Genomic DNA, 16360 nt, shown 5'->3' on the forward strand with positions numbered 1-16360 from the left:
ATCAATCTCACTGTAGGGACCCAAAGCCCCTCTAACTGTCCCATTTCTGTAGTGTAAGGACCCATCCATCCCTCCTTCCCTTGCAAAAATGTTTCCGTAATGTAGTAAATCCTCCCTCTTCCCTCCCACGGTGCCACTGCACCAGATACAGACAGTGACACTGTCTGTATTGGCGATCTACCTTCATATGAAAAGTGCTCCTTTACTATATGAAGACGCTGGGCAAATTACTGTGTAACCTAGTACCTATGTCCATTTGGCTTAAGGGGTTAAAATCAATGGTCTTCAGGAAGTTTTCCTGCTGTAATAAATGAAGCATCTCTAAAATCTCTATCTCTTAATTTACTCGGATGCATGATCAGAATCTACCTCTTTCTGCTCATTAGGGTGGAAGGCAGCTTGCGGCTTCTAATCGGACTATTCACCTCTTCATTTGCTGATATCCAGATGGAGGCAGCCAGATGTTTGCATGAACTCTCTCATTCAGATGAACCAGAAGTGACAAAAGCTTGTCTGCCTGCTACACCGTACCTGATTACTTATCTGTCGGGACACAGCCCGGAATTTACTGTAAGCTCTCACTTTTAAATGTGACCACTGCATGTTAGATGTTTTTTTCTCTATTCCCTTTAGTGAAAGAAATAACAGTACCACAGTTTTTGCATTGTTTGATCACAAACACTGGTGACCTAATACTGTGATAACCAATTTCCTAACATATGGGGACCCTAGATCAATATTTAAAAAGCCTTGCAAGGTGCATTTTGCTCTTTTCCCCATCATAGGACTGTTGTGGCCTTCTTGTTTGCTCCTCCACCAGAAGTACCCAATGCTCACATTATCCATTCTGTTGTTTTTTTTGGGGGGGTTGTGCTGATGTCCACATCTGTCCCATGGGTCATTAGTTTGCTATCCCTGATCTTAAGGATAATATTAGGCGTAATGAGTCTGTTTCACCAACAGAAGCAATTTTCTTTCTTCATGTTAGTAGTAACTATTGTTACTGCTTAAAATCTGAAAATAATTTTGGCACAGATATCATCACGAACAAAAGACTTACGACATTTGTTAAGCTACAATATTTTCTATTTAGCTTTAATTAGATTATTTGGCATCTCAGATGCTATTCCTTTACCAGAGTGAATTCTAAGCACTTTCTAATAAAATACACCTTACCTGGCTAATTTATGGAAATAAAAAAATATACAGTATGTACAAATAATATACAAGAGTGTTCACAGATGTCCAGAATTTCAATGGACAGTATAATAAGGTATATGGGGGGAAATGGACTCTTAAAGTAAAAATTAAACATGACTCAGATAGAGCATGTCATCTTTAAAAATAACTTTACAGTTTACCAGATTTACTTTGATCTCTTTGTTATCCTTAGTTAAAAAGTATTCCAAGGTGGGCTCAGGAGTGTGCACGTGTCTTAAGCCCTATATTGTTGAAAGCATTGCTGCCACATAGTTAATCTCTTAAACAATGGATACCAAGAGAAAATAGTACTCTTGATAATAATAATTGGAAGGTTTTTAAAAATGCATGCTTTGTCTGAATCCTGAAAGTTAATGATTTTTTTTTTATTTCATGTCCCTTTTAATGGATTTGGCCGGATCAGAAATCTGATGTAGACATATGACTGGCATGATCTGTTGCCAGTATTGGGGGTTTCATGTGGGGTCTAATGTGGGTATATGGGCTGCACATCTGATCTGAGATTCGATGTGGGCATATCATTTATAGGTGCTTCAGACAGTTGTGTTAGGGTTTATGGATGTAAGGAAATGAATGCCATAGGTGAGATTTGGCATATAACTGACAGGAGCTGCAGGGTATATAGTCTTATCACTATGCCACCTAATTGTTTTACCCCATGATCCAGTCATTTTTTGGAAGACAGCAGGAAACCCTATGTACATGACTAATAAAATACTGCACTTTAGAAAGTATTTTTCTACAGTCCCTGCTTAGAGGTTAAATAATGGTAACTTGTATCCTTTCTTTATTAGATCTGAGTTACGAATGTCATCAGATATGCACATTAACTTTTCAACATGACTAAAAATAAATAAAAATCACTGAGTTGGCCACTTTGCATTTGCACCTTTATTTTCATAATGGTAATCGGGAAAATTAGAAAAATTGCTTTTCAAATAGATTAACACCTTGTTTGCTACAATCATTTTTTTAGTAGCCAAAATCCTTCCACTCCTTGCCTTATTTACTTGCCTAAATATATATATATATATATATATATATATATATATATATATATATATATATATATATATATATATATAAACACGCACACATCCTTCCATTCCTTGCCTTTATGCTCCCAACCTGTATATCCCACAACATCATGCGTTATTGTAATTTTGCATACAACTTTTTGCCTAGGAATTATGTTTGTACACCTTGGGTAATCTTATTGTGGAGAGCGAGGATGCACGGAATCAGCTGCTTCAGCAAGGCCTAATTTCTGCTCTTACTCTGTGCGCTCAGGTAAGATGAATTTTCAAGTTTCACCGCTAAAACTATTGAACTTAAAGTATCATGAAACCCAACATTTTTCTTTCATGATTCAGATAGAGCATACATTTTGAAACAACCTTCCATTTCACTTCTATTATCAAATATTAGCTTCATTTTCTTGGTATACTTTGTTGAAGGAGCAGCAATTTGCTACTGGGAGATAGCTGAGCACATCTGGTGAGCTAATGACAAGATATATATAATATATATATGTGCAGCCACCAATTGGCAGCTATCTCCCACCTGTGCACTGCTGCTTCTGAGCCTACCTAGGTGTGCTTTTCCACAAAGGATTCCAAGAGAATTATTCAAATTTGATAATAGAAGTAAAATGAAAGAGAAATCCTGGGTTTCTGTCTCTTTAACCCTTTGAGTGCTAAGCACTTTCCCACCTGGGTGCTAAGCTGTTTTAAGTTTTGTTTTTTTTTAGTTTTGTTTTTAAAATATTTTTTTTGTAACTTTTTTTTTCGGTGGGTCCTGGGAGTCTGTCGCTGCTTAGATAACTGAGATACAGGCTTCTAAGCAGCATGACCCCTGCTCCTATACTTAACATTGTTAATTTTAAATAAAGTTGTGCGGTGGCGTCATCACGTCATTGCGCGTGACGTCATGGCGCATAACGTGAAGCCCCGGCGATGCCTGTCACTATACAGGCATGATCACCGGGGTAGCAGCGGGTGGGAGCCTCCAGATCTTCCTCAAGGTTGGAGAGTGCTAGCGACGGCTCTGAGCCATCGTTGGCACCTGAGTGTGAAACTCTGCGATGGCTCAGAGCTGTCGTTAGCACTGAAAGGGTTAAAGGAGAGAACAATTCTATGCTTGGAAAGGGCTTGAGACTGTGCTTGGTTAACAAAATCCTTTAAATCCGATCCATTATGATTACTTGTAGAAAAGGCTCATAATAATTACGCACCTTTTATTGTCTTGTGTATTCATGGCTGCCTAGGAGAAGGCTTTTGCTCTGCTTCTGATTTACTATAAATAAATGATATTTTATGTGTACAGAGAAACTAGAGGAGCATTTAGCTTCCACAGAGAGGTTCAATTTAAAGCACCATTCTGTAAGTTGTTTATGGACAAAGACAATATTTGTTACTTTTTTTTTTATATATATATATAATTGTATGATGATTATGATCCAGTGTTTTTTTGTTAAATTTCTCTTCTGCTGTAGTCCCCTCACATGAGAGTACTGGAGGCTTTTGGCTATGCTCTGTCTCAGCTTCTGCAAGCAAAAGAAGCACCTGAAAAGATTATTCCGTAAGTAGCTTTTAATATATATATATATATATATATATATATATATATATATATATAACATTTTATTAGCAGTAATTGTATAAGTGACTGATGTGCATCTTTCTGTTCATTAGTGAATCAGAGAGCAGGCCCCTCCTACCTTGAAATATATGTAATTGAGGAGAAATGCTTAAAGGGACATGAAACCAAAAAATATATATTTTGTAAATCAGACAGAGCATGCAATTTTAAACAACTTTCCAATTTACTTATATTATATGATTTGTTTAGTTCTCTTGGTATCCTTAGTTGTAAAGGGTACCTAGGTAGGTTTCAGGAGCAGCAATGCATTTTTGGGAACTAGCTGCTAATTTGTGGCTGCACATAAATGCCTCTTGTTATTGGTTCCGCAGATGTGTTCAGCTAGCTCCCAGTAGTGCATTGCTCCTCCTTCAATAAAGGATATTAAGAGAGTGAAGCAAATTTGATAATATAAGTAAATTGGAAAGTTGTTTAAAAGCTTATGCCCTATCTAAATAATGAGACACTTTTTGGTTTCATGTCCCTTTAAAACAAATGAATAATTTATTACATGATTTTTTTTTTTTTATCTTAGTTTCCATAGGAAAAGCACAACAAACAAAATAAGATATTATTTCAACATCGGTTTCATTTGAAATATTTACCCTATATGTTAAAATATTATGGTAGTTCACTGGACAGTTTAATATAAAAACCCACTTTTCAAGTGCTTGTAACTTTGGATTGCATATGTTAAAAGGTTTAAGTAAATCGGTTTAGTATTTTTAGACATAGATTATATGTTGGAAAAAGTTTACTTTTTCCTCTTTCTTAAAGGGACACTTAAGTCAATATTAAACTTTAATGATTCAGAGCATGCAATTTTAAACAGCTTTCCCATTTACTTACATTAAAGGGACAGTATACACCAATTTCCATATAACTGCATGTAACAGACACTGCTACAAAGAATAATATGCACAGATACTGATATAAAAATTCAGTATAAAACCATTTAAAAACTTACTTAGAAGCTCCCAGTTTAGCTCTGTTAAAAAGGTAGCCATAAAATAACAGACACCACCCCTCCCCCTTCCTCTGCATATGAAAAGACCCATTACACAAACAGGAGCAAGCTGGAGTAGGTATATCTCAGTATTCTCCTAAAACTTTGGGGCTTGGTTAGGAGTCTAAAAATCAGAGCAATTTATTTAAAAATAAGCAAAACTATACATTTAAAAAAAACACAAAAAATCCTGTATGGGCTATATAAATGGATCATATACAAAACATGTATGCAAAGAAAAACCGAGTGTATAATGTCCCTTTAACAAAATGTGCACAGTCTTTTTAGATGTACACTTTTTGAGTCACCAGCGCCTACTGATCATGTGCAAGAATTCACATAATATATGTATATGCATTTGTGATTGGCTGATGGCTGTCACATGATGCAGGAGGAGTGGAAATAGGCAACTTTAAAATCTGTCAGAAAAAAATCTATTACTCAAGTTCGGACTAAATTATATTGCATTGTCTTGTTATCATACATTTGTTATGCAAATCTACTGCCTTTACTTGTCCTTAAAAAAAGGGACAGTAAACTAAAAAAATAATCATGATTCAGATAGAGCATGCAATTTAAAACAACTTTCCAAATTACTTCTATTATAACATTGGCTTTGTTCTCTTGATATCCTTTGTTGAAGACTAAGTAGGCTGCTAGGAGTTTAGGAACATGCAAATGTCTATAGCAGTCTATGACAGCAGTGTTTGTAACTATGGATAACATGGCTATAAACAATGTGGCAAACAATGCTGCCAGATGTCTTAAAGGGACACTAAACGCAATTTGTTTCTTTAATGATTCAGATAGAGCATGCAATTTTAAGCAACTTTCTAATTTACTCCTATTATCAATTTTTCTTTGTTCTCTTGCTATCTTTATTTAAAAAGCAGGAATGTGATGCATAGGAGCCAGCCCATTTTTGATTGAGAACCTGGGTTATGCTTGCTTATTGGTGGGTAAATGTCAGCCTCTAATAAACAAGCTCTATCCATGGTGCTGAACCTAAAATGGGCTGGCTGCTAAGATTTACATTCATAATTTTCAAATAAAGATAGCAAGAGAACAAAGAAAAATTGATAATAGGAGTAAATTAGAAAGTTGCTTAAAATTGCATGCTCTATCTAAATTGTGAAAAAAAAAATTGGGTTCAGTGTCCCTTTAAGTGCACGTGTTGTGCACACTCTTGAGCTCACCTAGCATTACTATGTATAAAGGACACATTTGTAATATAAGTAAATTGGAAAGTTATTTAAATGTTCATGCTCTATTCAATCCATTTATGTTTAATTTTGACTTTACTATACCTTTTTAGCTTTGGACACCTTGCATTAAAAAAAAAATTAAAATCAGATGCAGTGGACAGCTACTTCCCTTAGAAAACATGGCCACAGCTGTTATACATTCGGATTAATATTAGAAAACAGGAACAGTAGCCATATTTACTATTCCTATCTCTGAAAGTTATTCAAATGAGCCGGAGACGGTCCCTTTTGTGTATTTTAGCCGTTTTATGTTTTCCTCTGGGGAGAAAATTGAGGATTATTTTATTTATAAAATATTTTCGCAAAACTAAAAAGTATCCAAAATACATTACAAAGTATAGTTACATTCATTTTAACACTATCTAATAAACAAATATTCTTAAAAAAATTGCATACAAAATGTATAATGGCTCAAAGATATGAGATCTAAGGGCTTTAACATTGAGATACATACATATAAATGTCTAAACATTTATATGTATAAATAAATAAATATATATATATATATATATATATATATATATATATATATATGTGTACATATGTATTCATATGTGTTTATATGTATTTACAGACATATATATATATATATATATATACATACACATATAAATACATATATTGTGTGTGTGTATATATATATATATATATATATATATATATATATATATATTCAATGTTCCATACATAACAGAATAAGTATTTCTAAATAGATATTTATATATATATATATATATATATATATATATATATATATATATATATATATATATATATATATATATATATATATATATATATATATATATATATATATATATATATATATATAGGGGTGTATGAGAGAATGGGAAATATTGCTGATAATCTAGATTCTGGTGCCACCCTTAATCAGTAATGAAATTAAATTTATACAGGGAGATATAGTATCAGACCATATATTAATGGTCTGATAAAGTAAGGGAAAATAAAGGCACACAGAGAATTTATTTCATACCAAAAATAAATTTATTAATTATAATCCCTTGTCACATTTCGTGAAAAATTCTGCATTTGACTCGAACCAACACAAAAATAAGGTAAACACCATATATATACAACACCTTACATCTAAGGTAACAATGCCTGCAGGATATCTATAAAGCATACGTATGCTGCTAAGTCTAATAATGTCTAAGACACACATTAATCAGGTTGCTAGATTGTATATAGACCTAAAATAGAACAATTATGCACATATCCTAATAGTTGTTATAACATGTCTAAAGCAGTGTGTCAAAACATAACATAATGGAACAAAATAAAATAAACCGCTGAGAAAAGTCTCTCTCAGAAGCTAGGAGGAAACACAGTTAGATCCTGCACTCGGTCCAGGAAAATGCAAAGTGAAAATACAGTCCTTTATGCAAAAGGTAAAGTAAACGTATTAGTTCTTACTGTGATCTGTTCCCAAAAGTAAGATTTTGAATCACTTGCCAGGATAGAGCATGCAGCAGTGAAACAAACTAGCTCTGTGTCCCAGGAGATTTTCAAAGAAGCAGACCGCTCTCTCTGTGGCGTCTGATGTCACTGGGGGGGAGTGGTATAGCTTGCAAGCTCTTCCAATCGGACTTGTAGGTAAAGTGCACTTTCCGTGTGTAGTAGTGATCAGCTGAACCGGCATCCGCCGCACCGAGAAAGAACCAGGCTTTCCCTAGGCTGATAGATCAAAAGCATCGGAGCGTACGTCAGGATATACGCAAGCTTGCTCAGGTGGATACGATATGTATGTTCCTCTCGCTCTTAGCTTACGTGCATTTACTTAGACTCCACAGGTGCCTGTTTTCCAAGTCCTGTATTCGCTTCACAGGGCAACAGATGAAACACCAGACAGTCCTTATAGTAGCACAGACCATATGTTTTTTTGCAGCATATTTCTTTAAGGTCAGCACATAAAACAGGTATGCAGATAAAGTGCAGGCAGTAAAAAGGTATAAAAGGCTATGCGTGTCCCATAGACCTTAAAACCTTAAACAGTTCTTATACACAGGAGTTAGTCGACCTGCTCCTGAATACAACACTTCAGTGTTAAAAACACAAACCAACGATCGTTTCACCCCCACATCCAGTGTGTTTCACAGGGGTTCATCAGGGCTTGAATGAATCCTTACCGGATTTCCTCTTAAGATAAAGCTCACCTGACATTCCTCAGGTGTGCTTCCCCCACCTGGGGTAATTAATTAATTAAAGGTGTGTTCACATAAGAAAACATATTCCAGTTTAGAGATGCATATAATCAAAATACAAAAACCTTATGTGTAAAGTTGTGAAGATTCTAGTTATACACTAAAATCCTAGGGAAAGTAAAAGCCTAATTCCTCAGCTTTCTAACACTTATTGCCACAACAAAAAATGATGACACCTTACGAATATAGCACATGTCTTGTCTGAAAAGGGGAGAGTCCACTGACTATAAAAAAACTAGCATACTCCAATTTATCATTAAGTCCTACTGGGTATCTAGTATTAAGTTTATAGATCCATTTTGTTTCTTTCTGCAATAGAACTTTGTCATTATTGCCACCTCTACCATTAGTTATCCCTTTGTCTATGATAGTAAATTTCAAAGATTCTACACTTCCATTATGGAACATGCCAAAGTGTCTTGCCACATTTGTGTCATTTTCATGAAGGATATCGTCCCGATGTTCCTGTACCCGGTCCTTTACTAACCTTTTGGTTTTTCCAACGTAAAAGACCGGGCACGAGCAGCGAAGAAGATAGATTACCCCTTCAGATTTGCAGTTGAAGAAGAATTTAATATCAAAAACCTTATCACAAGAAGTGAAGAACTGTTTGGTGCTATCCATGTGGGCACAGTACACACAGTGCCCACATGGATAGCTACCTTTTATTCCCTTGTCCCTTCTTAGCCAGTCTGCATTAGAGGGGCCTCTCACAAATTGACTCTGAACTAAGTGATCTCTCAAACTTAGTGCTTTTCTAGCTGTTAGTAGTGGTTTTTCACCAATCGAATCTCTAACCTTGTCATCCAAGGTAAGTATATGCCAGTTATTAGCTAGTGCTGATCTAATATTGGACCATTGGTTATTAAACTTAGTGATAAATCTAATTTGCGTCTCTTTGGGCTTTGATTTATTGTTATACAGCAGGTGGTCTCTAGGAGTCTTTCGTGCCTTCCACAAAGCTTTTTTAAGACATTTATTGGAATATCCTCTTTTGAGAAACCTTTCTTTCATTAGGGCAGCATGTGTATCAAATTTTGTTAATGATGAACAGTTTCTCCTAAGCCGGAGGAACTGTCCATACGGAATACCCTTAATCAGATGGACAGGATGACCACTATCAGCATGTAAGATGCTGTTAGTGGCATTCTTTTTCCTGAAATTTTCTGTCACGATCTTCAAGCCTTCCTTCTTGATAGTAATATCAAGAAAGTTTAGTTCGGTCTTGTTTGTCTCTGATGTGAGGATGATGTTCCTGTCATTATGGTTAAGTTCATGAACAAAATCATGAAATTCTTCTACACTCCCATCCCATAGGACAAGAACATCATCCACATATCTAACCCACATTAACACCTTATTGTTAAAGGTGTCACTGTGTCGTTCAAAAATATCTGACTCCCAAGCCCCCAAATGGAGGCAGGCGTAGGTGGGAGCACACACTGCCCCCATAGCTGTTCCCCGTATCTGTTCATAGATCTGTCCGTCAAACGTAAATACATTATTCTGGAGGACAAATCTAAGTAAAGAAATAACAAACTCAGAATGTTCTGAGAACAGGGGACCTTTTGTTTCCAAAAATTTCCTTATTGCCTGGAGTCCAATATCATGAGGAATAGAGGAGTATAGCCCCTCTACATCTAGAGAAGCTAGCAGTGTATTATCATTTACTACCACTCCATCAAGTTTCCTCAAAAGATCCGCTGTGTCCTTAACATATGATGTTAAAGATAAAAGGAATGGACGTAGATATTTATCTACATATTCCCCAGCTTTCTCAGTGACACTGCCAATCCCTGACACGATAGGCCTTCCTGGGGGACACTTCAAGTTCTTGTGTAATTTCGGGAGAATATAGAAAACAGGCATTACAGGGAAATCAGAGACCAAGAACTTAAACTCTTTCTGATCTATGGTTCCCCTACATCTTGCTTCATTTAGAAGTTTAAAGAGGGAATTCTGTATCTGTGCCAGGGGGTTGTGATCCAACCTTACATATTGGTTCTTGTCGTTCAATTGGCGTTTTGCTTCATTTACATAAAGCTGTTCATCCAGAAGGTCTAAGTTTCCGCCCTTATCGGCCGGTTTGATCACCAACCCCCTGGCCACAGACAGTTCCCTCAACGCTTTCCTCTCTCTGGGTTTCAAATTGTCATCTGTCTTAAAAGGAATCATCATGTCAATTTCCTTTTCCATTTTCTTCACAAAGAGATTGACAGATGGCACTAAGGAAAGAGAGGGCATATATGAGGATTTGGACCTAAAAATGGGTTTTTGGTAAATAGCAGGATTGTCCTGGGATTCATTAGTAGGACCCTCCTGATCATTATCATCTAAGAGAGATTCCAAATCTCTCAAAGCTAACTGATCATTAGCATCCAAAGTATTAAAGTTTCTATTTTTCATTACCACAGATAAGACAATTTTCCTGGCAAATAGATGTAAATCTTTCAGTACCTCAAATTTATCAATATTAGCTGTAGGGCAGAAAGAGAGACCCTTTTTAAGGAGATCAACATGTGCCATATTCAGAGGGAAGGATGAGAGATTAACAATTTGTAACTCATCCATCGGTGGGCTTTCTAGTAACCCCTGCGTGCTCCCCTCCCTCTGTATCTCCCTCTGTTCTGAACATAATGATCCCCTCTCCCCCTGGTTTGTCTGGTCTGATATCTCTTCTCCTTTGAGGGGTTCCCAAATGGATCTTTTCCTTTTGCCTCTTCTAGTCCTTCTCTTCCTTCTCTTGAAGTTATACCCGGGGAGTTTTTTGAGGGCCCTGTCTCAGAGTCAGACGCATCTGTCCCTGAGTCATAGGTCCCCTTTTGGGACTTATATACATAGACCCTTCCATTTTTATAGTCCTCCTGATCCCTTCTAAGTTTTCTACATTTCCTCATTTTAATGTCCGATTTTAGTTTAATAATATTAGTACTTGTCTCAGCATTAAGTTTCTCAAAATTGGGATCACTTTCAAAGGTGTTAACTTTCAAAAGAGCCTTTTCAGCCTCATTTTTGACTTTTTCAAGTCGTCTAATATTTCTTTGTATCATCATTTCCATCAAATCAAGGGAGGTCGAGGATAATTTATCGTTCCAATCCTCTACAAAGGAATCACCTTCCTCATCCTCCCTTGTATTTGCACCTGGATCTAATGATAAACGTAAACCTCTTGGAATAATCTTTTTTTCTTTATAGTTAGTTAGGCTTGCATTCTCAGCTTTGATTTTCAATTGTCGATTCAGGAGATATCTATATCTCCTAAATGCACTGAAAATTGTTATGTTCTCCTCATCATTGTCCTCTCCAACTGCATTATCATTGGCAAGAGAATCTTTTAATTCGGCCTCCCACAAATCATCAGACAAGACATATGCCATAATTTATATTGGAAAGAGTCAAAGTACAGAGGGGAAAAGGGAAAATAGGGGCAAATAATTCGCTCCTACAGCAATCCACTCTATCTCAAACTGGAAAAGGACAAAAAGAATCCTCTATTAATATCCTCAAACTTTGACAAATATATAAATGGGGGTGTATGAGAGAATGGGAAATATTGCTGATAATCTAGATTCTGGTGCCACCCTTAATCAGTAATGAAATTAAATTTATACAGGGAGATATAGTATCAGACCATATATTAATGGTCTGATAAAGTAAGGGAAAATAAAGGCACACAGAGAATTTATTTCATACCAAAAATAAATTTATTAATTATAATCCCTTGTCACATTTCGTGAAAAATTCTGCATTTGACTCGAACCAACACAAAAATAAGGTAAACACCATATATATACAACACCTTACATCTAAGGTAACAATGCCTGCAGGATATCTATAAAGCATACGTATGCTGCTAAGTCTAATAATGTCTAAGACACACATTAATCAGGTTGCTAGATTGTATATAGACCTAAAATAGAACAATTATGCACATATCCTAATAGTTGTTATAACATGTCTAAAGCAGTGTGTCAAAACATAACATAATGGAACAAAATAAAATAAACCGCTGAGAAAAGTCTCTCTCAGAAGCTAGGAGGAAACACAGTTAGATCCTGCACTCGGTCCAGGAAAATGCAAAGTGAAAATACTTATCTTAAGAGGAAATCCGGTAAGGATTCATTCAAGCCCTGATGAACCCCTGTGAAACACACTGGATGTGGGGGTGAAACGATCGTTGGTTTGTGTTTTTAACACTGAAGTGTTGTATTCAGGAGCAGGTCGACTAACTCCTGTGTATAAGAACTGTTTAAGGTTTTAAGGTCTATGGGACACGCATAGCCTTTTATACCTTTTTACTGCCTGCACTTTATCTGCATACCTGTTTTATGTGCTGACCTTAAAGAAATATGCTGCAAAAAAACATATGGTCTGTGCTACTATAAGGACTGTCTGGTGTTTCATCTGTTGCCCTGTGAAGCGAATACAGGACTTGGAAAACAGGCACCTGTGGAGTCTAAGTAAATGCACGTAAGCTAAGAGCGAGAGGAACATACATATCATATCCACCTGAGCAAGCTTGCGTATATCCTGACGTACGCTCCGATGCTTTTGATCTATCAGCCTAGGGAAAGCCTGGTTCTTTCTCGGTGCGGCGGATGCCGGTTCAGCTGATCACTACTACACACGGAAAGTGCACTTTACCTACAAGTCCGATTGGAAGAGCTTGCAAGCTATACCACTCCCCCCCAGTGACATCAGACGCCACAGAGAGAGCGGTCTGCTTCTTTGAAAATCTCCTGGGACACAGAGCTAGTTTGTTTCACTGCTGCATGCTCTATCCTGGCAAGTGATTCAAAATCTTACTTTTGGGAACAGATCACAGTAAGAACTAATACGTTTACTTTACCTTTTGCATAAAGGACTGTATTTTCACTTTGCATTTTCCTGGACCGAGTGCAGGATCTAACTGTGTTTCCTCCTAGCTTCTGAGAGAGACTTTTCTCAGCGGTTTATTTTATTTTGTTCCATTATGTTATGTTTTGACACACTGCTTTAGACATGTTATAACAACTATTAGGATATGTGCATAATTGTTCTATTTTAGGTCTATATACAATCTAGCAACCTGATTAATGTGTGTCTTAGACATTATTAGACTTAGCAGCATACGTATGCTTTATAGATATCCTGCAGGCATTGTTACCTTAGATGTAAGGTGTTGTATATATATGGTGTTTACCTTATTTTTGTGTTGGTTCGAGTCAAATGCAGAATTTTTCACGAAATGTGACAAGGGATTATAATTAATAAATTTATTTTTGGTATGAAATAAATTCTCTGTGTGCCTTTATTTTCCCTTACTTTATCAGACCATTAATATATGGTCTGATACTATATCTCCCTGTATAAATTTAATTTCATATATATATATATACCTATATATAATCATGTGTATATATTGTACTAAAATACCATCAAATATATGTAGAAATACAATAATTTATGAATAAATAGATCATATAATGTTATATGTGCAGAACATTAGAATGTGAAATCATATTTTCAATTTCGTGTTTTTTTCTCCATTGACTTCTATGGGGGAATACGTAAACATTCATGCAATATTGTAAGTTTGGCTTTTTGTGCTTGTTGGGTTAGCGCATAACAGTTTACTTTCAACTTGTAATACGAGTGCAACCCAACAAGCGCAATTAAAGTGATGTGAAACCCAATTTTTTTCTTTTATGATTCAGACAGAGCATGCAATTTTAAGCAACTTTCTATTTTACTCTTATTATCAATTTTTCTTTGTTCTCTTGGCATCTTTATTTAAAAAAAAAACAGGAGTGTAAGCTTAGGAGCCGAACCATTATTGGTTCAGAACCTGGGTAGCACTTGCTGATTGGTGGCTAAATGTTAATTAGCGCTCCACTTGTAATCTGGCCCAATGTGTGGTGGTTACTCACGGAAATATCACCTAGAAAAGTGTTAAAATGTAATTTGCAAAACAAGGTAAAAAATGGCTTAGCACAGGCTTAGCAGTGAATGGGTTTCGCACCTTAGATGCCAGTGTTCAGTTTATAGATCCACACTACCACACACCACCTGTTGAAGTAAAATACACACCTAGTCACCACTATAGGCTTAATTATCTAAAGCTCTCTGGGCTGGCGAGATTATTAAAGAATGCCCATCAATTTGTAGTATAAACGTCATACAAAATGAATAATTGAACCCTTCACACAAAAATATGCAGGGAAATTTTTATTGTTAAGGTGCATCAAAAATTGTAGCAAAATTGTTCATCAAATATCGTATTTTATCAAATGTAAAATTGGTATGTAAATTACACAGTAATAAATTGTATTACCTATGCACAGTGCAAATCATAATTCAAGTACGCTGTGTGTGCAAAATAAGCAAGAAATTTGTACTTAAAAGTACAAAATACAAAGCATAATTGTTGTTCTTTTGTAAAATGGGCTGAACATGGGCGTTCCATTATTGTATATGAAATTGTCTATCTAATCCCAGAGTAATTCTGTAAAGATTTTGGCACTGCAGAGCTCAGTTTCTTTTCGCCAACTTAAAGGTGGCGATCATTTCTCAAAACACTCACAATACTTATAACCCTAATAGACATTCGAAAATACGGTTGATTGTAAGATTCTATACGCAGAAAGCAGCATAATATGATTGATATTGGCTGCACAATTTAATTTTAAAAGTGCGCCCCCTGCTCATTGCTAACTTTGCTTACCGGTGCAGTTTCCCTTACCAGCGAGCTCCATTGCTTTCAATAGGAGACTTTTCACCACTTTTAGGGACTGACACTTTTTTACGATAATTCCTCCAGGGCAGCCCCTGCGAAGGTCGTCGAGAATAAACACGTCTGAAATTGTGAGGTTTATATCATTGGTCCTAGGGGCGAAACTACAGGGGGTGTAGAGGTCGCAATTGCGACTGGGTCCCCAACTGTGGGGGCCCAGCTTAAAAAAAAAATATATATATATGTTTTTTATAAAAAACGTTGATCTGCCACTGCCTGCACTGATATCATGTGAGTGTGACATGATGCTTCACTAGTGTCTGTGACTACAGGGGTTAGTCTTTCTGTTTTACCCATTGGTGTTTATGTGTGTGTATGTATGTATGTGACTGTGTGTGTATTTATGCATGTATGTATGTGTATTTATGCATGTATGTGACTGTGTGTGTATTTATGCATGTGTGTGTGTGTATGTATGTATGTGACTGTGTGTGTGTATTTATGCATGTATGTGTGTGTGTGTTTGTGGAACCAGCAAATTACAGACCTTGTTACTACAGCATGGGGGGAGGGGGTAAACAGTGTCACTGTACAGTACCACTATATACAGTACGGGGGGTGGACTATGTCACAGACTACTGTGGTCACTTTATAAAGTCCTGGGGCAGGTAGAGGCAGGCCAGACATCTCACCGGCAGATTACAGACTGTGTCACTGACTCGCTATATACAGTACTGGTGGGTTAAGCAGTATTACTATATACAGTAATAGGGGGTCAGACCATCTCACAGACTGTGGGCACAGGGTACCTCCTTTTGCAGACATGTAATCTGTTTCACATTTTTTTTCTGTGTTAAATGTTTTTTTTTTAAAAAAAAAGATATGTATCAAATTCACTTTTTTGGGGGTGGGGTGGGGGGGCCCTTCTTAGATTCTTGCACCTGGACCCTGTGGTTTCTAGTTACGCCTCTGATTGGTCCCTATATCTTAGGGTAGGTACGTGAACATGTAGAATGAAACATTGTCAGCCAATCGGAATTAAAGGGACACTGAACCCAATTTTTTTTTCTTTCGCGATTCAGATAGGGCATGAAATTTTAAGCAACTTTCTAATTTACTCCTATTATCAAATTTTATTTATTCTCTTGGAATCTTTATTTGAAATGCAAGAATGTAGGTTTAGATGCCAGCCCATTTTTGGTGAACAACCTGGGTTGTCCTTGCTGATTGGTGGATAAATTCATCCACCAATAAAAAAGTGCTGTCCATAGTTCTGAACCAAGAAAAAAGC

The 16360-nt window shown here is 36.3% G+C and overlaps 1 protein-coding gene across 4 annotated transcripts in view; it reads left to right on the forward strand.

The window, feature by feature from the left end:
- The window catches only part of TMCO6 (transmembrane and coiled-coil domains 6), a 155376-nt gene that overhangs the window by 24969 nt on the left and 114047 nt on the right, over positions 1 to 16360 (forward strand). For all 4 annotated transcript variants that reach the window (XM_053718598.1, XM_053718596.1, XM_053718599.1 and 1 more), the window contains exons 5-7: positions 387 to 570; positions 2407 to 2511; positions 3716 to 3801. In XM_053718598.1, the coding sequence (XP_053574573.1) occupies positions 387 to 570; positions 2407 to 2511; positions 3716 to 3801 (375 nt within the window). The remainder of the gene's footprint in view (positions 1 to 386; positions 571 to 2406; positions 2512 to 3715; positions 3802 to 16360) is intronic.

Source organism: Bombina bombina, chromosome 6, assembly GCF_027579735.1.
Source record: "Bombina bombina isolate aBomBom1 chromosome 6, aBomBom1.pri, whole genome shotgun sequence".
NCBI lineage: Eukaryota > Metazoa > Chordata > Amphibia > Anura > Bombinatoridae > Bombina > Bombina bombina.